The sequence below is a fragment of the Carassius auratus genome, chromosome 20 (assembly GCF_003368295.1).
Source record: "Carassius auratus strain Wakin chromosome 20, ASM336829v1, whole genome shotgun sequence".
Taxonomy (NCBI): Eukaryota; Metazoa; Chordata; class Actinopteri; order Cypriniformes; family Cyprinidae; genus Carassius; species Carassius auratus.
The window spans coordinates 4,982,012-5,005,145 of record NC_039262.1 but is presented as its reverse complement, the minus strand read 5'-3'; the positions used below and the strand labels follow the sequence as shown (position 1 = coordinate 5,005,145).

The following is a 23,134-nucleotide window of genomic DNA, read 5'->3' as shown; positions in this document are numbered from 1 at the left end:
AACCACTGCGAGGTCCCAAGAGGGGACTTGCTGAGGGCGAGGCGGATTGAGCCTCCTTGCTTCTCTCAGGAACCTGATGATCAGATCGTGCCTCCCAAGACACTTACCTTCAACAGGGTCATGGTGAGCCGAAATGGCAGCCACGTAGACCTTTAGGGTGGAAGGAGACAACCTTCGTTCCAACCCCTCCTGAAGAAAGGAAAGCGCTGACACAATCGGGCATTTCCAGGGGTCCTCACGCCGTGAAGAACACCAAGTGACGAAGAGGTTCCACTTCAAAGCATAGGCATGTCTGGTGGACATGGCTCTAGCTGAAGTGATGGTAGCTACCACCTGTGGTGGCAAGGTACCTAAACCTTCCGTGACCCGTCCAGAACCCACACATGTAGGTTCCACAGATCGGGACGTGGGTGCCAGAGGGTGCCCCGTCTCTGAGAAAGAAGGTCCTTCCTCAGAGGAATTGGCCAGGGAGGAGCTGTCGCGAGGAGTACAAGTTCGGGGAACCAGGTCCGGCTGGGCCAAAAGACGCAACCACGAGGACCTGCTCCTCGTCCTCCCTGATCTTGCACAATGTCTGTGCAAGAAGGCTCACTGGGGGAAACGCATATTTGCGCAGGCCCAGCGGCCAGCTGTAGTGGGAATTTTCTGGAGAGGCAAACAGGTCTACCTGAGCGTCTCCGAAGGAACCAAAAAGAACAAAGGATTCTTCCCCGGCCCTCCTTCGGGGGAAGGAGTGGTCCTGTTACCATCTCCTGATGAGCTGACATCTCCAACTCCGGGTCGCCCATCTCAGGAACGCCATTTGGCCTGGCGTTTGGCAGGTTTAGGGGCAGAGACGGGTTGCGCCGCCCTTCTGCGGCCATCTCCTCGCTGTGGCCGGGGTGAAGGCTGCTGCTGTGGCCGAGCGGGAGTGGAGGAGGCCGCAGGGGGGCGCCCTCAGTGACGAGCAGGCTGAGGTTGCGCCGGCGGCAGGGTGGAAGCAGCAGTGGGCCGCTGGGGCAAGATGTGTCTGATGGCCTCAGACTGCTTCTGGGCGGCAGAGAACTGCTGGGCAAAGCTCTCTACCACGTCGCCGAAGAGGCCATGCTGGGAGACCGGGGAGTTGAGGAGCTGAGCCCGATCAGACTCCCTCATGTCTGTCGGGTTCAGCCATAGGTGGCGCTCCTGGACCACCAAAGTGTACATCACCTGACCCAAGGAGTGCACAGTGACCTTCGTCGCCCGGAGAGCGAGGTCGGTAGCAGTGCGCGCCTCCTGCAAAACCCCTGGGTCAGCACCGCCCTCGTGCAGCTGCCGGAGCAGCTTGGCCTGATAGACCTGAAGTGAGGCCATGGCATGCAAGGCAGAAGGGTGGAGCGTGGATGAGAACTTACAGGCCTTGGAGGGCAGCTTGGGACCACCACGCCAAGCGGAGGCGCTCTGTGGACACAGTTGCATCGCAACAGAATGCTCCACTGGGGGAATCCCAGCATACCCCTTGGCCGCCCCGCCATCGAGGGCAGTGAAGGCGGAGGAAGAACCAGAATGGTTTCGGGCAGTTAAAGGTGCCTTCCATGAACTAGTTACTTCCTGGTGCACTTCCGGGAAGAAAGGAACCAGAGGGGGGTGCTGGCGATCCGCATGAGCAGCCCCCAGGAACCAATCATCCAGCCTCGAGCGCTCGGGACAGGGTGGAGGATTCCACTCAAGCCCGATGCTCTCCGCTGCCCAGGAAAGCACGGCCTTCAGCTCGGGATCGGACTCGGACAACGCGGGCACTCCCGAGGGAGGCAACGCAGCCGAACCCTCATCTCCCGAGGACTCAAGCCCCCCTTGTGATGCGGCGATCGACATACGGTCCTCTTCGCGAGCCCCGAATGAGATGTCAGGAGCCTGAAAGGGTCCAGCAAACTCATCCGGGAACTCGAACGGCTGCGGCGTATTTGAGGGGGGTGTGGCCCGAGGAGGTTCGCTCGTCGGGGAAGCCCACACAGTAACCCTCAGATCACCCTGGCCACCAGCCGAAGTAGCTCTCTTACGAGAAGAAGAGCTAGAACGGGGTGTGGCAGAGGGGACTCTATACCTTTTAAGGTAATCGAATCTCGATCTCAACGTCGAGATGGTCATGTCCCCGCAATGAGAACATGAGCCATCCACGAACGCAGTCTCAGCGTGCTGGAAGCCCAGACACGTGACACAGCGATCGTGACCGTCATGAGGAGCGATATATCGACCGCACCCAGAAACACACGGGCGAAATGACATCTTTAAAAAGACGCATATCGGCCCGTATCTCTTTTTTGAGAGAAATTGTCTCTTTTAGAGGTGTTGAACCGCTTAGGGGAACGCGGGAGCTGTCGCAGGAAACCCAGACGAACCGCTGAATCGCGCCGTCACACCAACACCAGCTCTTGCTTGTAAACACTCCGGTGATTGCAGCAAGCGATGTGCTCGGCTCCGAAGTGAAAACTTGAATGCGAGTTGCTCGTGTTGCTCCTTATATACCCGCTCTGCGGGGCGGAGCTCGCGATGCAAATTCCGCAGACCAAGGTACTTTGTGTACCATTGGCTCGTTTTGTACCACTCTAAGGTGATTGGGCTCTCGGGCGAGATCCCCATTCGAAACGTCGAACGTGACCAACTGAAAGGGAACCATTGTTCCTCGAGGGAACGAGACGCTGCGTCAAGATGCCATATCCCCTGCCGGCGCTTGCTGGTACTCGAAGCTGATGCCTGCTGCGCGGCACGTGCCTTTATAGTTTCCTGGTCACTTACGTCACCCCGCCCGTGATGTCACGCTCTTCCATTGGACAGATTACACATGATATTCAGAGTCGCTCATGCTAGATGCGTTCCCCATAACTTTTTTCTACACAGCATCTCGTTCTATCCAGGAACCATGGTTACATGCGTAACCTAGAGACGTTTTTGTTACTTTCACCTCTGATTTCCAGAATGATTTGAGATTTTTCTGAGATGCCCTTTTCTTTGACGTGTTGAAATGGCTTTAGCTTGTCTCAAGGCAACAGAGGGAATTCTTACATACAAAATTAACAAATCTATCGGTTCTAGATTATAACGGATGGAAACTTATGCACATCAGTGTTTTTCTAATTGTAATTTTTAACAAACATGTACAGTGGCTCACAAACAGCATAATAGCAATCAATAGCTACAAGCATGACATTAATGAGTGACACAGACCCAAGAACAGGCATAATCACGTGAAAATGAGAGGATGAGGAAGTTGGTCAGTGTGTGTAGCTGCTTGAAAATTGTTGATTTCCACACACAGTCAGCACAGAGATTGCAGATATGTAGAAGAATGAACACATTTACACAATTCAAATGAAAGTCAAGTGAACAGCTTGTATTCCAGTGGCAAGGCAGTGAGAGAAAGTCTTCACTGCTTTAAAGCTCAAGGCCCATGTTTATGATATTTCTGCAGATCCAGAATCCTAAAGCAGAAACTCACTGCCAGTTTGCTTATATAAAGGCAAACAACAGGTCATGACCGAGAATTACATTAGCATCAGCTACATAAACAATATTAATGGATGTTTTGCAAGATGTTTCCCTATTCTACCTTATTCAAGGAAACAAGCAGTAATAAACTAAAATTATGGGACACATTTTAGGACAAAAAAAAACAATACAACAGAGTCAAGTTAAATAGTGCTTTACATTTTGTGGCCTATCCTAGCAAACCTTACATCAATGGAAAGCATATTTATTCAGCTTTCAGATGATGTATAAATCTCAATAAGAAAAGAAAATTGACCATTATGACTGGTTTTGTGGTCCAGGGTCACATATATGCTTGAATGCAATGACCGGAGACTTTCAACTAATAATAGATTACATTTTCTATTTGTTTCTTGACAAACCCTACCAGAACAATTTGGAGGTTATATGGGAATATTTATCACCTCTGGCTTTTTTAGTTGGGGACACTTAATTTCCAGCAATATCATCGACTTTATTGTACAGATACTATTTTAAATGAATTTGAACTGGATGATGACATCCCTGAATTCAGTGATGAACTGCCTTTATCTGAAAATTGAGTGTTTACTACCGTCCTTTTGCACTGAGGCACTATTTTCATATTTTTTACTGTAAATTACTTAGCTTGACGGAGGTGGATATGTGTTCTATGGTGACATTTTAAAATGCAGAAATGCAAAAATGCAAAAAGTTTGGGAGGCAATATGTATTTAATGTTATACATAAGGCACAGTGTGTCAGAATTACTTATTTTTGCTCATGTTTTTGGGCCTAGTAGGGCCTGTATGAATGTTATTTCATGAACCAAAATACTTCAGCACCAGTGGTGATATACCACAATAGTTCGGACACAATCAGAAATAATTTCTTTTCTGGAAAACTTATGACTAAAACTTCACTACATTTGAAATACATATATCGTACTTTTCACTACACTACATTTGTAACAGACTTTCTGTGAGTTTAAATGGGTTTAAGAAATGCATTATCTGTCTTACTAAAGAGGGACTTTTATTTTGACGGGTGTTGTAGACTACAGGGAAGGAAAGGGAGAGCACGCAGTTCAAGTTCATCAGAGTTGTGTCGCAGATAACGTTTGCAACTTTAAGCACCCCCCGAAAATGCATAAGGTCTGTATATATTTGATAACTGTTTGTTGTAATGACTGTTTTGTGTAATTCACTGTATGTTAATGATAGAGGTTTGAACTAGTCTGTAATTCGCGCTTCTTGTACTTTGTTGGTTTAGCTCTTACGGTGATTCTTGGAGTCTTACGGTGATTTTTGAGTGAAAACGGACTCAATAAACTTCATTAACATCAGTAAAGCTTGGGCCATCATTCGGGCGGGGTCTGCTACAGTAAGAGCTTTACCTTCGCTGGTTAAGATCCTCGATGCACGTGCATGCTCACGATGGCAATATGACGGATTGCTGCACGTCGGAATCAGCGTGATGGTCTACGGAGCAGAGTCGCTGTAGTCAACGAGTTCACTATGGAAATGGATACGGACGAACCGGATTCTGAAAGCCTGCTTCAGACGGATATTGAAGGTGAAAAGGATAAAAATGAAGCAGTTAAAAATAAGGATAAAGATAAACCTGAATCTCAGTGTCAAAAGCAAGACAGTAAAGAACTCACTCGACGTTCAGAACGTCCGCATATGCCCACGGAGAAAATGCTTGCTTATCAGAAAGATGAATGCTGTAAGAAAGAAAAAAGATTAAACACTTTGTATGAGCAATGGAAGATAGAAGCTCGTAAAGCAAGACAGAGCTTAAAAACGGACATAACTGATAAACAGCTGGCTGAAATGGCTGACTCTATTGAGGACAAAAATAATAATATTTTGAAACTCTTCAGTGACATAAGGGAACATGTTACACCTACTGCAGATTTAAGACGTAAAATTGATGCATGTGAAGCTGTGACCAATGACATAATCAAAATAGTGCTTGAAAGAATGGCATTTGTAGATGGCGAATTTGATGCAGAAAGAGAAAGGGGCAGGCTGCGTGAACTTTTAGCACATAGTTATGCTCGCTCTATATATGGTTCCAGTGCTTCAAAAACAAGTGTCAGTAGCCATTCCAGATCCTCTAGTGCAACAAGCAAACGTGCAGATGCTGCAGCAGAACTGGCTGCAAAAGAGGCTGAATATAAGATGATGCAAACAGAAAGGCAACAAAAGGAAAAAATAAGAACTTTAGAAGAGCAACTCAGAAGAGAGTTAGAAACTCAAAAGTTTGAACTGGAACGGCTGCAGGTGGAAAAGGATATAGAGGTTGCTCGAGCCAGAATAAAATCCTATGATGAAGAAATAAAACAAGAGACAAGAAGTCAGTCAATACCGAATGATCATCAAGGGCAGAGAAATGAAATGTTACATCATTGCAGTGTTGTTCAGTCAACACCTCTCAGTGAAGTGTCCCATCTTGCTCAGGCAGTTCAGGACAGCATAGCCATCAACAGGTTACCCATACCCGAGCCTTCAGTGTTCAATGGAGACCCAATTCAGTTTGTGGACTGGAAAGCCTCATTTATGTCACTTATAGATAGAAAAGGCATCTCTGCAGCTGATAAACTCTATTATTTGAAAAAGTATGTCAGTGGCTCAGCACACAAATATCTTGAAGGCACCTTTTATCGTAATGATGAAGAAGCGTACAAAGATGCTTGGAACAAGCTTAACCAAAGATACGGGCAGCCATTTGTCATTCAAAGAGCATTCCGTGAAAAGCTGTCAAAGTGGCCAAGAATATCATCCAAAGATGCAGAAGGCCTGAGAACATTTTCAGACTTCTTAAATGCCTGCCTGCAAGCCATACCTCATGTTAAAGGCCTGGAAATATTAAACGACTGTGAAGAGAATCAAAAGCTGGTACAGAAACTTCCTGACTGGGCAGCCTCCAGGTGGAACCGCCAAGTCACAACATCACTTATGGATGGCAAGGAATTTCCAAGCTTTCAAGACTTTGTAAAATTCATGTCAACTGAAGCAGAAATAGTGTGTAATCCTATCACTTCTCTACATGCTCTTCATTCACGCGAGTCACCTCATGAGAGAAGAATCTCAAATGAAACCAAAAGAAACAAGGCGATTGTCTTCAAAACACAAACAACAGAAAACAGTGACAAACAGACAATGGCTAAAGGACAGTTAAAAACATCATGCATGTTGTGTCAAGATGACAGCCATCCACTCTGTAAGTGCCCAGAATTCATGGTAAAGTCTCTGAAAGACAGAAGGTCCTATGTCAAAGACAACAAACTCTGTTTTGGGTGTATGAAACCAGGTCACTGTGCTAAGGATTGTCGGCATCGCCACACATGTGATGTATGCAAACTGCGACATCCCACATGTCTTCATGACTACAACTATGAGAATAACGGAAACAGAAAGCAACCAACGGTAAGCATGGAGCATGCACGTGAGAGTGAGATTACAGATGCCATATCGCTTAATATCACAAGACAAGGTCGTTCAGTCATTACATCCATGATTGTACCTGTGTGGGTGTCGTCCATCAAAAATCCATCCAATGAACAGCTTGTCTATGCTTTGTTAGACACTCAGAGTGACACCACTTTCATTGATGAAGAAGTGAGTAATACACTGCAAGTGGATTCTCAGCCAATAAAACTCAAACTTACCACCATGATAGGAGATAGTATGATAATTAAAAGTAAAAGAGTGTCTGATCTTCGTGTGAGAGGGTACAATTCATCAGTACATATCAATCTGCCTCCAGTATACACCAAGGAGTGTATTCCTGTCAATCGTGATCACATACCAACGCAGGAAACGGCAAAGAACTGGAGTCACTTGAAGGTAATCACAGACGAAATGTCACCTCTTCTCAGCTGTGAAGTAGGTTTACTTATTGGCTACAACTGCCACAGAGTGCTAGCTCCCAGGCAAGTTATACTAGGAAAAGATGATGAACCTTATGCTATTCTAACTGACTTAGGATGGAGTGTTGTGGGCTGCTCCACACCAGGTATCAACGGATCAACATCAGTCAGTCTGTGTCACAGAATAGCCACAAAGGAGATTCCAGCTTTGACACCTATGGATGCCATCCGTGTACTCGAGTCGGACTTTAAGGATGTCACAGCAGATGAAAAGACAATTTCTCAGGATGATATTGTGTTCCTAGACAAACTCAAAGAAGGTATAAAGAAAAATGCTCAAGGACATTATGAAATGCCTCTTCCGTTCAAACAACGGCCATACTTACCTGATAACAGAGAGCTTGCCAAGGTCAGACTCAATCATTTGAACAAGAAATTCTGTAGAAACGAGAAATATAAGACAGACTACATTGCTTACATGAATGACATCATTGAAAGAGGTGATGTAGAAACAGTGAATGATGATGGAACTGTTGGCGAAAAGTGGTACATACCTCATCATGGCATCTACCATCCAAAAAAGCCAGACAAGCTACGTGTCGTTTTTGATTGTTCCGCAAAATTCAAAGGCACAAGTCTCAACGAACATTTGTTACCAGGACCAGACATGATAAACAATCTCACCGGAGTCCTTGTTAGGTTCAGAAGGCATCCTATAGCTGTAATATGTGACATCGAAAAAATGTTTCACCAGTTTCATGTCCAGGAAAATGACCGAGATTACCTGCGCTTCTTATGGTGGAAAAACGGAGACACAAATTCAGCGCTTCAAGATTATCGGATGAAAGTGCATCTTTTCGGCGCGGTTTCTTCGCCTGGCTGCGCAAACTATGGACTAAGATATCTAGCCAGTGAGCATAGTCAATCATACCCATTAGCCGCTCAGTTCATCTTAAGAGACTTCTATGTTGATGATGGAGTCACAAGTGTAGAGACGGTGGAAAAGGCCATTCAGCTGGCAAAGGAAGCACGGGAGTTGTGCATAAAGGGAAGTCTTCGACTTCACAAGTTTGTGTCAAATGACAACACTGTTCTGCAGAGCATACCAGCATCAGAACGTGCTGTAAACTTTGAAACAAAGGATCTTACCTTCAATGACATGCCACTTGAAAGAGCGCTGGGAATTCATTGGAACATACAGAGTGATAGCTTCCAATTCCATATCCCACTAAAAGGTCAACCTACAACACGTCGTGGCATATTGTCAACGGTTGCCTCCATATATGATCCTTTGGGCTTTGTAGCTCCCTATGTTCTCAATGGTAAGAGGATCCTACAAGAAATGTGTCGCCAGGGTACAGGCTGGGATGATCCACTTTCCCTTGCTCTTAGCCCATGGTGGGAGAAATGGCAGAATGACTTTGTCAATCTGGAAAAGGTGGACATATCACGATGCTATGTGCCTGCTGATTTCGGTAAAATTGTAAAAACGGAAATACATCATTTCTCTGATGCAAGTACCTGTGGTTATGGTCAGTGTTCTTATCTGAGAGTAATCAATGAGAAGGATGAGATTCATTGCACTTTCCTCATTGGCAAAGCCCGGGTTACTCCTGTAAAGATTACTACAATTCCAAGGTTAGAGTTGACGGCAGCAGTGGTATCAGTCCAAATGAGCAATATGCTCAGAGAAGAGCTTGACCTCACCAATGTCAATGAATTCTTTTGGACTGACTCAAAGGTGGTCTTGGGTTACATCAATAACGACGCCCGTCGTTTTCATACGTTTGTATCCAACAGAGTCCAAAAAATACGCCAAAGCACAGCACCCAAACAATGGCTATACGTCCCAACAGATGATAACCCAGCAGACAATGCTTCAAGAGGAAGAACAATAAATGAATTGCTCTCGTCCAACTGGTTCTCAGGTCCTTCATTCCTGTGGAAGAAAGAAATAGAGACCTCAAATGTTGTACCGGAGCTTCCAATAGGAGATCCAGAAGTTAAAAAGATCCAGACGTTTCAAACAGAAACCACAGAAAGTAAAGATCTTGTAGACCATTTGTCAAAGTTCTCATCTTGGTCTAATGCTGTCAAAGCTATTGCACGCCTTGTGAGACGGATTAAGAAGGATAAAACTAATGCGCCAGCTTCTGTAGGTGAACAGGAACATGCAAAAGGCTTGATTCTAAAAGGAGTTCAAAAACAAGCATATCAGAAAGAAATAGATGTCCTGAGTCAAGGAAAACAACTTCCAGGTTATAATAAACTTCATCACCTGGACGCCTTCATAGACCTTCATGGTATGATCAAGGTGGGAGGAAGACTTATCCACTCATCATGCACTCACTCGTTCAAGCACCCACTGATCCTTCCTAAAGATCATCATGTAACAAAGTTGATTATTGCACACTATCATGAAAGTGTAAAGCATCAAGGAAAGGGTTTCACAATTAATGCAATCAGATCTTCCGGCTATTGGATACCTGGAATAAACAGAGCTGTCACATCTTACATTCGCAACTGTGTACCTTGTAGAAGGTTGAGAAAACCTGTGGAAGGCCAGCGGATGAGTGATCTTCCCACAGAACGTGTAGAGCCTTCCCCACCGTTTGTGTATTGTGGTATGGATTGCTTTGGTCCATTCATGACTAAAGAAGGAAGAAAACAGCACAAAAGGTATGGTCTGCTTCTAACTTGCTTTTGTTCAAGAGCCATTCATATAGAAATGTTAGAAGATATGTCCACAGATGCTTTCATCAACAGTTTGCGATGCTTTATTGCAATTCGAGGCACAGTACGGCAGATCAGATGTGACCAAGGTACCAATTTCGTTGGCGCAAAAAACGAACTGAACTCAGCATTACAGCAGCTTGACCCAGAAAGGCTCACCGCTTTCCTTGCAGATAAACAGTGTGATTTTGTAATGAATCCCCCTCATTCCAGTCATGCAGGTGGTGTATGGGAGCGTCAAATCAAAACTGTACGGAGTGTTCTTAATGCTACAGTTTCCCTCTCATCAGGCAGGCTTAACGATGCTTCACTGCGCACTTTATTTTATGAAGCCATGGCGATAGTCAACAGTCGCCCCCTTACAGTGGATAACCTGAACGACCCCAAGAGCTTAGAACCACTCACACCTAACCATCTGATTACCATGAAAGCCACCACGGTCCTACCACCACCAGGAAAGTTCATAAGAGAAGACATCTACGGGAGAAAGAGATGGAGACAGGTGCAGTACCTTACTGAACAGTTTTGGAGTAGATGGAAAAAAGAGTATCTCCACAACATTATGGCTAGACAATGCTGGCATGCTCCAAAAAGGAATTTGCAGATTGGTGATGTGGTCATGGATACAGATGAGAACCTTCCAAGAAATGAGTGGAGACTAGGACGGGTCATAGACACTGTAACTAGCCAAGATGGACTAGTAAGGAAAGTCACAATAGCACTCGGTGACAAAAAACTAAACAAAAAAGGAGAACGGGTAAACAAGGTCTCAGTCGTAGAGAGACCAGCTCAGAAGTTGGTCTTATTATTGGAAGCGGAGTGAACAAATCAAGTTAAAATTACTTATGTTTGAAAATTATGCATGTCAAAATAACATTTATAATTTGGTGGGAGTGTAACAGACTTTCTGTGAGTTTAAATGGGTTTAAGAAATGCATTATCTGTCTTACTAAAGAGGGACTTTTATTTTGACGGGTGTTGTAGACTACAGGGAAGGAAAGGGAGAGCACGCAGTTCAAGTTCATCAGAGTTGTGTCGCAGATAACGTTTGCAACTTTAAGCACCCCCCGAAAATGCATAAGGTCTGTATATATTTGATAACTGTTTGTTGTAATGACTGTTTTGTGTAATTCACTGTATGTTAATGATAGAGGTTTGAACTAGTCTGTAATTCGCGCTTCTTGTACTTTGTTGGTTTAGCTCTTACGGTGATTCTTGGAGTCTTACGGTGATTTTTGAGTGAAAACGGACTCAATAAACTTCATTAACATCAGTAAAGCTTGGGCCATCATTCGGGCGGGGTCTGCTACAACATTTCTATCAAGGACGTCAAATAGAAAGTTTTTACTTTGTAGCTTGGTGGGTGAATTTTCTTCTTCTCTAAAACATGGCTTTTTTTTAGGTACTGCAAGTATTACATACAACAATAATAAAATGATGCCTAGGTACTTTTACTTTCATAAGGAAAAATCTTTACAGTATTTACAACTTTCACTAGTGATGGAGTAATATTTGACCAGTATTATCTGCACTTTCACTCAAGTAATGGAACGCATACTTTGTCCACCTCTGTACATTTGCACTTAACACATTCACTAACTAAACTAAGATGGACTGCTTTTGTTTTTGATTTTCAAGAAATCATGTAAACCTATTTTGCCAGTCAGTCACTTAAATCATCTTTTAATTTTGCACAAATAAAACACATGCTATTTACACTGTTCTTTGTTCATTTTATTATAAACGATTGCAGTAAGTATAAAAATATTGACTTGAAATATTAATTCAAACACTAAAAACATTGATATCAGATGAGTTTGGTTCAAAAATTCTCCTTGTTACAATGAGAGCAAGTGTTTTCCTAAACCATGGGTAGAAAAAGCCATATATGATGGGGTTTATGGTGGAGTTAATGTAGCCTAACCAGACAAACACTTCAAAGAGAGCAAGTGGGGTGTAAAAGCTGATGAAAGAATCTATAACAAAGTTTATAAAAAATGGCAACCAGCAAATGATAAAAGCACCAACGACCACACCAAGAGTTTTTGCTGCTTTTCGTTCAGATCGTCGAGAGGTTTTAAACAGATTCTCATTATCATGCTGGTTTGCCTCACTAATTGTTCTTACATGCTTTTTTGCAACTACGAAAATCCTAACATACAATCCAATCATGACGGAACAAGGAAAGAAAAAAGTTATTAACGTGTCTAAAACAGACCATAATTTACTGAAAAACAGACTGCAATGTCCTATACAATATATTGATTCTATATATTCCTCCAGTCCTTCCTCATTAGCTTTTGAGTACAGCAGACCATATGAATAGACTGCAATCATAGTCCAACTTATCATTACCATGACCCATGCAATAGGTATGGTTATTCTTGTAGGATACTGAAGTGGATAACAAACAGCCTGATGTCGATCAAAAGCAATACAAACAAGATGCAAAATAGACACTGATGTGAGAAACAAGTCAAAAGAGGAGTGCAGCAAACAGAAGGCATCTCCATAATACCAGCAGCCATCCACAGAACGGATCATACTGAAAGGCATGACCAACAGTCCAAGCAGCAGATCTACTAGAGCCAGAGACATCACAAGGATGTTAGTGGGAGTCTGGAGCTGTTTGAAGTGCGCAATGGAAATGATGACCACCGAATTTCCTAGAATGGTCACAGTCATTGCAGACACCAATACAAGATACACCACAGTCTGTGTGTAAACATGATGTGTCCCTTTTAGACAAGAGTTGTTCACTTCAGGAAAACAAAACTGAGTGGGATTGTATTCTTGTGATGATAAATCCATCCTGCCTGTCGTGGTTTCTTCGTCTCTGAAAAGTCAAATCTAAGTTCCAGTTGGACTAGTTAGGCCCTTAAATACACTTCATGCTATTTTGCAACCCTCCCACATCTTCATGGCAGCAAATGACCAACAAGCACTCATTAAAAAATACAAATATACACTGGAAAGGTACATAACTCTCACTTGGGCGGTAACCTTTTAAATGGAACTAAAGGTACTTTTTAGTATGTACCTTTAAGACGAGACTGTAAAATTCAGTTCCTGAAGGGCCACTGTCCTGCAGTGTTTTGCCAACCCTAATCAAACACACCTGAACCAGCTAATCAAGGGCTGTATCCAAAACTGCATACTTCCCAAGTGAAAAACAATATGTGACAAAAGAAGTATATCACATTCATACTTTATAGAACATATTATTTTTGCAGGTGTGAAGTATTTACTTATTTATAAAATATTTAAGAGATTGTGATTTTTAATGCAGCCAAGTTTCTCCTAGCAACTTCCAGGTGTTTTGGAGTTTGTTGGAGTTACACTCTGCAGGACAATGGCCCTCCAGGAATGGATTTTGACACTTGCTGAAGGTACTAATGTACCATTCATGGATAAATCAGATATAAATATGTAGGCTACCTTTGCGCTTTTCTAGTCTAGAGTTCTGCTCAGTGACAGCTTGTACTTTTTTTTCTGATAGTGTACAGACTGGTTTGTCCAGAAAAAAACATTTGGTCGAGTATAAAAGAAAACTATGCTGTTTTAGCTTAAATAAATCCTATCAAAATGCAGCATCATGGAACATAACATTTAATGCCATTTCAACTGCACAGAGAGACAAAAAGGCAAACAAGCTTGGCAAACATGTTACATAAGGGGTGGCCAACATTTGTTCTGGAGAGCCACAGTACTGCAGAAATTAGCTCCAAGCTTGATACAAATGTACCTGCCTTCAGCTTTCTAATAACTTCTAGACCTTGATTAGTTGGTTCAGGTGTGTTTGAGGTTAGGGTTGAAGCAAAACTCTACAGGACTGTGTCTCTCCAAGACCATTTTTGGCCACCTCTGTGCTACATACTGTAAATATTATAAACATTTTTACCTTCAGTCTTATTTTTAGCCCTTAACATTAAAGTTGTATTGGGCCCAATTCATTAACCTGTCCTTTACAAACATAGAATATTTAATTTTCTCCACTTTATCAAGGTAACAGTGTCTGTGCAAACTACAATCTTCAGCATTATAATCTAATAATAATAAAAACAATCTCTGGAACTGAACACGTGAGCAAAGATGGGCGCAAGAAGATCATGTATTTCAAAGGAAATACCACTGAGAAGATCAAAAACACAGAGGGAAGACTTTCTCCTGGAAAGCTTTTAAAGACGTTATTTAGCTTGAAAGAAATACTTAGTTGAATAAAAACCTACTGAAGAAATATGCCGTGAACGTCAGCATACCGCTTTTGTACATTAAAAACTGAATAAAATATAGATTTAAAAATTGTCTGAATCATCAAATCAGAATTCATGTCTTTCCACATTCGGCATGAAATCTGTATTTAACATCCAAAGTGTGTCAGAGAACTGACTTTAGATCACCATTTAATTTTGCACAGTTTAAGCATCTGATTTTACACTGTATTTATTTATGTGATTTGCAAAGGTTTCAAAGTATCAATGTCATGCACATATGAAAATGGAATCAAACAGTAAAGACACTGATATCAGAGGTGAAAGAGATTTTCTAAACCATGGGTAGACAAGGTCATATATGATGGGGTTTATGGTGGCGTTAACGTAGCCTATCCAGCCAAATGCATCAAAGAGAACCAAAAGAGTAGAAAAGTTGATATAAGGATCCATCAAAGAGTTTATAAAAATGGTAACTTGCAAATAATATAAGCACCCACGACCACACCGAGAGTTTTTGCTGCTTTTCATTCAGATCGTTGGGAGCTTTTAAACATATTCTCTTGTTCGTGCTGGTTTGCCTCACCGATTGTTCTAATGTGCCTTTTAGCAACTACAAAAATTTTTGCATACAGACCAATCATTTGGAACAAGGCAAGAAAAACGTTAGTAATGTGTGTAAAACTGACCACAATGGATTGAAATACAAAGTACAACTTCCCATACAGGTATATTGACTCACAGCAGTGATGCGCTGGTTGATCCAAAATGAGCGGGTGCCTGCGGTCGCCCGGGGTTGCCCGCGGTTACGAGTCATCCAAAAATATTTTTAATGATATTCGGGTCGCGGTCGGTCGGGTCCTTTGAAATAAAATGTACATTTTTGAAATACATAGGCCTACACTTTATTGGCTGAATAACTGGCATGAAGATGACTCATGAGCTCAGTCTGCACGTAGAGATGGAGGCGGCAAGGAAGACTGCATGGGGAGCAACAGCGCTGTTTTTGGTAAAACATGATTTTGACGACTTCATTAAGTTTTGTTTTATAGAAAACTATTTTTAAAAGATTTTCGTTTTGTATAAATTGTATCTTAATTTTGATCAATGTTTTATCAATCAGCTGCCCATATTTAATAAAAAAGAAGCAAATATATAGCGAAGCAGACAATATAATAAGGCGCCGGAAGGTTTATTACTAATCAATAAAATGACTCCTTGCATATTTTCGAACCAGCAGGCCATTCTGGGTTGAGTGAGACCCCACGGAATGAGCGAGCGGATCGGGATATTCAGAAATAGGGGAGACCGGGGATGGTTGTAACACGGGGAGAGTTGTAACACTACCAATTCCATGAATCAGGGGCAAGATAGGAGTCATGTGACAATTTCAGTTTCATCAGGCTTCCTTTACAATCCCACATGGAGGTTTTCCAGTCTGTGTTGCTATCTCTCCTTAAGCTACAGCAGAAAATCTAATTCTGAGGTCAGAAAGTAAAAAAAAAATTTGTTTAGTACTTCTACCGTTGTAGATAATGTTGTATGAGTTATATCAGGTCAAACTGTAGTTTCTCTAGTAAAGAATGGTGTATCAACCTTCTGCCAATTTCAAAGCACCATGCTAATACAGCTTGCTAAACAATGGGTGACAGTGAAGGGGTAGGTTGTAACACGTGTTTTGAAAGTGTTACAACCATCCCCTTACATACAACCAAGAACATTTTTGTGATTTTAACAATTCTACAGAATTACTAGAACTTGTGACTGGTAAAGAATGCATTTCATTTGTTCATTCTCTGGAGTGGGGATAAACATACGTCTGTTAATTTGCTCACACACACACACAAACACACACACACACACACACACACACATTTTGTGAAAAGTGGGGACATCCCATAGGTGTATTGGTTTTTATACTGTGCAAACTGTATATTCTATGGCCCTTCACCAACCCTACACCCAACCCTAAGCCTCACAGGAAACTTTGTGCATTTTTACTTTTTCAAAAAAACTCATTCTGTATGATTTATAAGTGTTTTGAAAAATGGGGACATGGGTTATGTCCTCATAAGTCACCCTCTCCTTGTAATACCTGTGTCATACCCATGTCATTATACAGAGTTGTGTCCTGATATGACACAAAAACAAGAACACACACACACACAAACACACACATGAATGTGCATGTACAGACATGCACACACACAAAGGCACACATGCACAAAAACACACAATATGCTCATACACTCCCCATATTCACACATATTTATTGTTGCAGTCATTCATTTAAAATAAAACTGTTTTTGTGTCAAATCACTTGGAGTACCCTTAGTTTTTGTATATTTTGTCTAACTGTTACAACTTACCCCAGTATGTGTTACAACCTACCCCAGTAGTGGGGTAGGTTGTAACAAAGGACCACCTTGTATTTGTCATCATCTCACAAAGTCTGTGATATAGTTGAATACATTTAAATTGTTGCCATTTGTAGTATAAACATGTGAGTACTTTGCCTAGAAGTTTTAGACTTGTAGCCAAAAGAAAAAGGTAATTTTAGGCGTTGAAGAAAAAAGTGTTACAACCATCCCCGGTCTCCCCTACGCTCTCCACTCACGAGCTCTGATCGGAACAAACCCGAGCCTCACTGTTTTGCCTAGTTAGTTTTGCCTACATCCTATGGCCCAATGACGATACGATGAGCATTTAGTGCTTTTAAAAAATGCGGGTCAGGAAGCGGTTCGTGTACATTATTTTATTTTTTTTTTTTTTGCGGTCCGAGCTGCGGGCGGTTTAGTTGAAAACGTTGGTCGGGTGCGGGTTATTAATACATTGACCCGCGCATCACTGACTCACAGTATTCTTCCAGTCCTTCCACATTTGTTTTTGAATACACTAAGCCATAAGAATATAATGCAGCTATGCTCCAAATTATCATCACCATGACCCATGCGACAGGTATGGTTATTCTTGTAGGATACTAAATCAGAAAACTAACAGCCTGATGTCGATCAATAACAATACAAATAAGATAAGATTTTTTAAACTTCACTCCTTATTCCGTATTATCTAATTAGCAAAATCAGAATGAGACAACTCCAGATGCTCTGAGGTGAAAGTTTTCACTCCTGTAGGGATCAATCAGAGTCAGAGTGTGATTCTTTTGGAGTTTAATGAGGACAGGTGTGAATGTGCCGATAAACAGCAGGATATATTGCAAACATGTTTATCACATTTAATAAGTCCCTCAGCTCACAAACATATTTAGATGAAGGAGAGATAAATCTAACCACCAGTTATTTCCACAACTGGATTTCTCAAGAGTCAGAAATTACACAGGTATTATGTTTCAATGGAGGAATCAAAAATACATTTGATAAGCACATTCTAATAAAATATTTGTATCATGTAAATTAAAATCACATATAAACTCAGACTGACACAGATTCGCTGCCTGAATGTATTCTTTTTACACACATTAACATTTTCAAAGACAATCAGTCCTCCTTCAAAGGCAAAGGCCCTTATTTTAATCCTGAATGCACAGAAATATTACATTTTCACACTTTTACATGACAGGAAATGATTCAGAAAATAATGTATGTTCTGCATTGTAAAAAGACTTCAGTGAAATTCACCTAGAGTTTTCTTCAAACATCACAGTTCACACAAAAATGAAAATTTGATGTTCATCTGTTTAGCTCCAAGGAATCCAAGATGTAGGTGACTTTGTTTCTTCAGTAGAACACAAACCAAGATTACTGACACCAATTTCTCAAATGTACCATGACACTCTGGCTGCACCCGAAAACAGGAAAATGCTGCCTTCAGAGCAGAACCTGATTTTACCAAGTGAGACATGTTCCTGGGACAACATCTTTGTTGTCCATGGAACAACACTGTGATTAGTTTATGCTTAAAATCACTGTTTGTTGCTTGTACATCAGTGTCATTCATCTAGTTAGGTTTAGGTGTAGGGAAATGGTCAAGAATATATTTTTGGAGTAAAATGTTGTTCCAGGGTCAACAAAATATGTTGACATAGGAACACATCTAACTCAGCAAAATCAGGACGTGCGCCTTCAGAGGACGCATTCCAAAGTAGGAAGGCATCAAGACTTATAAGTCTGCGATCCACTTTAAAACAAGAAGAAGAAGATGCCTCACGCTCCTGCTGCTGAGAACGCGCATAGAAGGACGCGCTCAGAAGAAGATAACAGTTTAGACAATGCGTGAATCAGAGGTAAAATAAATAAATAAATACTGTTCAGTTTCTTGTAGTGTTTTCACACATCAATGTATCGTCATGAGCTGCAGGGTCTAATTTGGTTTTGTTTGTGCTTGTTTTTTTATTTTTGTAGTATATGTTTTAGCTGTGATTCCATCCAATTACATTATATGAGCGATAGACTGAAACAGTTGGACTTAAATATCTCAGTCTGTGTTCTACTGAAGAAACAAAGTCACTAACATCTTGGATTCCTTGGGGATAAGTAGATAAACAAACACCCAACAAATGTTTGGGTGAACTATCCCTTTAAGCATTTTTGGGCAAAACTTTTTATCAAGATGGAACAGCTGTATGTGCTAAAAAATTTAAACTTTTTACAAAATAAATATAAAAAGAGTTTATATTAACAAACCTGATTCCCAAAACGTTGGGACACTGTACAAATTGTGAATAAAAACAGAATGCAATAATGTGGTTTCAAATTTCAATATTTTATTCAGAATACAACATAGACGACAAATCAAATGTTTAAACTGAGAAAATGTATAATTTTAAGGGAAAAATAAGTTGATTTTTAGTTTCATGGCATCAACACATCTCAAAAAAGTTGGGACAAGGCCATGTTTACCACTGTGTGGCATCCCCTCTTCTTTTTTCAAACAGTCTGCAAACATCTGGGGACTGAGGAGACAAGTTCCTCAAGTTTAGGAATAGGAATGTTGTCCCATTCTTGTCTAATACAGGCTTCTAGTTACTCAACTGTCTTAGGTCTTCTTTGTCGCATTTTCCTCTTTATGATGCACCAAGTGTTTTCTATGGGTGAAAGATCTGGACTGCAGGCTGGCCATTTCAGTACCCGGATCCTTCTTCTACACAGCCATGATGTTGTAATTGATGCGGTATGTGTCTGGCATTGTCATGTTGGAAAATGCAAGGTCTTCCCTGAAAGAGACGACGTCTGGATGGGAGCATATGTTGTTGCAGAACTTGGATATATCTTTCAGCATTGATGGTGCCTTTCCAGGCAATGTATTCTGGAAATATTCCTTAGCCTATGTTGTGATTTCCATTACAGAAGCATATCTCTATGTGATGCAGTGCCATCTAAGGGCCCAAAAATCACAGGCATCTAGTATGGTTTTTCCGGTCTTGACCTTTACGCACAGAGATTGTTCCAGTTTCTCTGAATCTTTGGATGATATCATGCACTGTAGATGATGATAACTTCAAACTCTTTGCAATTGTTCTCTGAGAAACTCCTTTCTGATATTGCTCCACTATTTTTCGCCGCAGCATTGGGGGAATTTGTGATCCTCTGCCCATCTTGTCTTCTGAGAGATACTGTCACTCTGCTAATTGACCTAATAAGTTGAAAATTGGTCCTCCAGCTGTTCCTAGAATGTACTTTTAACTTGTCTGGCCTCTTATTGGTACCTGTCCCAACTTTTTTGGAATGTGTAGATCTCATGAAATACAAAATGAACCAATATTTGGCATGACATTTCAAAATTTCTCACTTTCAACATTTGATATGTTATCTGTATTCTATTGTGAATAAAATATAAGTTTATGAGATTTGTAAATTATTCCATTCCTTTTTCTTACAATTTGTACAGTGTCCCAACTTTTTTGGAATCAGGTTTGTATTATCTTTAAATTTTCATAGTTCTTAAAATGCAATTATGCATACTTTATGAAAGGTTTTCTTATTTTAAAATTCTACGCCTGGGTCTGGAAAAGGGGCAAAACTATAAAACATACACATAAAATACATTTTAAAACAACCAAATATAAACAATAAATACATGATAAAAATCAATCCAAGAAGTTGATATCTGCTAATTGTAATAACTATCAAATATCTAGGAACATAATAGCACCAAAATGAAGAAAAATAGCATGTTTTACAGACTACATTAGTTGATTTATGTAACTCAGTATCAAAATCGAGGGAAATCTCATAGGAAAAGCTTTTCTGTTGTTGATAGATGATGGATGATGGATGTAGTGACAGTAGTGATGCAATGCAGGAGGGGTGAGGATATAAATAAGTGCTTTCTGCATGTTCACTCTTTTGTAGACAGGTAAGGTATGTCATCAATGTTTAATAGAGTGATTCATGTTCAAGCTGCAGTGCTTATAATGTTTTTGTGTAGTTATGATTAAAAGTGAAGATTATAAGAAAAAACTGTGAATTATTTCCTTTTAAATAAATGTGTGTTTGTTTGTTTTGAACAGCCACATCCAGCTGGTCATGGACCTAAACAATTCAACTCAAACTAGGATTGACCGTGGGCCTGTTCTCTGTTTTGAGTCATCCAACAACTCATGTGAGAGATTCGTCTACCCTTCAGAGATTCAGATTTTGCTTTATTTGTTCTTCAGTGCCATTGCGCTTACCACAGTATGTGGAAACCTGGTGGTTATCATCGCCATCATTCATTTCAAGCAGCTCCACACACCAACAAACTACCTCACCCTTTCTCTGGCCGTGGCCGATCTTCTCATCGGAGGGTTTGTGATGCCTCCCAGCATGCTGCGATCTGTTGAGACTTGCTGGTACTTGGGAGACGTGTTCTGTAAAATACACAGCAGTGTTGATATTATGTTATGCATCACATCTCTTTTGCACATATCTTTCATCTCAATCGATCGCTATTATGCAGTCTGTCATCCACTTCAGTACCGAAGTAAAATCACACCTCCCATTTCCCTCATTATGATTTCCCTAAGCTGGGGTCTGGCTGCTTTTGTTGGATTTGCTATGGTGTTTCTACAACTCAACATTATGGGTGATGAGGAGTTTTATTTCACTAATGTAGACTGTAAAGGAGCCTGTATCATCTTTCAAACTGCAGCAGCCAGCACCATTTCCTCATTTCTTGCTTTTGGCCTTCCCGCAATAATCGCTGTCAGCATTTATCTAAAAATTCTCCTTGTTGCACAAAAACAATCAAAGTCTATACAGCATTCAGCACATATGGGCAAGAAAAACTGTGTATCGATTAATAAAAGTGAGGGGAAGGCCACAAAAACACTGGCTATCATCATGGGGGTATTTTTTGTCAGCATCTCACCCTTTTTCTTCTGTAATCTAGTAGATCCTTTTCTTGATTACACAATACCACCAACTGTATTTGATGTTTTTTTGTGGATTGGATATTTGAATTCTCTGTGTAACCCTTTTGTGTATGCATTCTTTTATAGATGGTTCAGAAAAGCTCTGAGAATCATTCTTTTGGCCAAAATATTTCAAGCAAATTCTTCACAACTTGACTTGATGGAAAGACATGATTAGGAATGACTATCTCTTGTAAATAATTTTTATTTAAATTTAAGAAGACAGAAATGTCCTGCTTACATGTTTTAATATTTATATAACTATAATTTCATCTCTGCACAGTAAAAATGATGCCAAAAAAAACAGATGACACATGCATTATTTATACTGAGCCACTACCTGAGATGTCTGCAGATAAAATTTTGCCTATATAATCCTTTATAATATGAACAAGTGTCAAAATGCATCACTGTGTGTCATTATTCTTTAGACACCCATCCATTACATTCATAACGTTCAGTTTTACAAGCAACTCTAAATATTTCAATATGCCAATTAAATCACTTATTCACAATATTACACAACATTTTTTTAAGTCTGTCAAGAGTAGAATTTCTTCTTTCTAAGCAGACTACTTCTCCTTTCACTATCAAATACAATGTTTCTTCCCAAGATACCCTGGAGGAACCTAAAAGTAAAAAATCTGAAAGCTTTCCATTTGTCCTGTTTTAAACATATTTAAATGTTTTTCATTTAATAGCCTAATACAATACATTCAACAAGCATATGAATCGTATGAAAGCCCCCAAAGCCAAATTAGGCCTATCAATTTTGTGTCTCTGATAAAGACACTAAAAGGGATAGTTTACTGAAAACAAATCTGCTATTATTTACCCACCCTCATCATTCCTGTTTGCTTTTATATTTTTTTAGTTTTTAATTTAACTAAGCTTAACATTCTCAGTATCTTTGTGATAATTATAATTACGTAGTTTTTTCGTAGAGACCCTATATTGAAAAATTAAAGCAGTAGCATTGGAAAATAAGTAAGTACTAAAACACTAAGAAGTGCTTCTTATTCTTACCTAAAAATACAAAATGGAAGAAAGAGTTAAAACTGAACACAATATTGCTACTCAAGCTGAGTATGAACATTTTTTATATTCTGTATATTTAATTGCTTCTTTTCCATTTTGCATTTACTTGTTCTCTTACTTTCAATACTTTATTATGTTTAAGATATATAAAAAATATTTTTGTACTTAAGTACAATAAATATCACACATCTTAAGACTTTTTTACTAAGTAATATTCTTTATGGTGACTTCAACTTCTACAAAAGTTATTTTCTGGTAAGATACTGTATCTGTACTTTTACTTGAGTATGGCTTTCAGGTACTTCATACACCACTGACCAGTAGTGTGAACGCCCATTACCAACCTGACTGCCAGCCACTGGCGGACATACAGTGACAAAGTCCTTGGTAGTGTGAAAACAACTTAAGTTTTTATGTTTGCAAAAGTTCATTTAAACTATGGTTTAGGGAAACTCCCGATAT

General features: G+C 40.5%; 3 protein-coding genes and 1 pseudogene across 3 annotated transcripts; 2 read left to right on the top strand and 2 right to left on the bottom strand.

Annotated features, from left to right (window-relative positions):
• Positions 1 to 4,428: 4,428 nt before the first annotated feature.
• Positions 4,429 to 10,591, top strand: LOC113037895 (uncharacterized). Its single transcript, XM_026195221.1, has 3 exons — positions 4,429 to 4,616; positions 4,735 to 8,977; positions 10,504 to 10,591. The coding sequence occupies exons 2-3, from the start codon at positions 4,980 to 4,982 to the stop codon at positions 10,589 to 10,591; spliced, it is 4,086 nt and encodes a 1,361-aa protein (XP_026051006.1). The 5' UTR covers positions 4,429 to 4,616; positions 4,735 to 4,979.
• A 1,266-nt stretch (positions 10,592 to 11,857) lies between these two features.
• LOC113037806 (trace amine-associated receptor 13c-like) lies at positions 11,858 to 12,883 on the bottom strand. Its single transcript, XM_026195154.1, has one exon. It carries the CDS (start codon positions 12,881 to 12,883, stop codon positions 11,858 to 11,860), a length of 1,026 nt encoding a protein of 341 aa, XP_026050939.1.
• Positions 12,884 to 14,553: 1,670 nt separating this feature from the next.
• Positions 14,554 to 18,396, bottom strand: LOC113037894 (trace amine-associated receptor 13c-like; annotated as a pseudogene).
• Positions 18,397 to 20,759: 2,363 nt separating this feature from the next.
• Positions 20,760 to 21,812, top strand: taar10 (trace amine-associated receptor 10). The gene has a single exon (XM_026195153.1). The coding sequence runs from the start codon at positions 20,769 to 20,771 to the stop codon at positions 21,810 to 21,812; it is 1,044 nt and encodes a 347-aa protein (XP_026050938.1). The 5' UTR covers positions 20,760 to 20,768.
• The last annotated feature ends 1,322 nt before the right edge of the window (positions 21,813 to 23,134 follow it).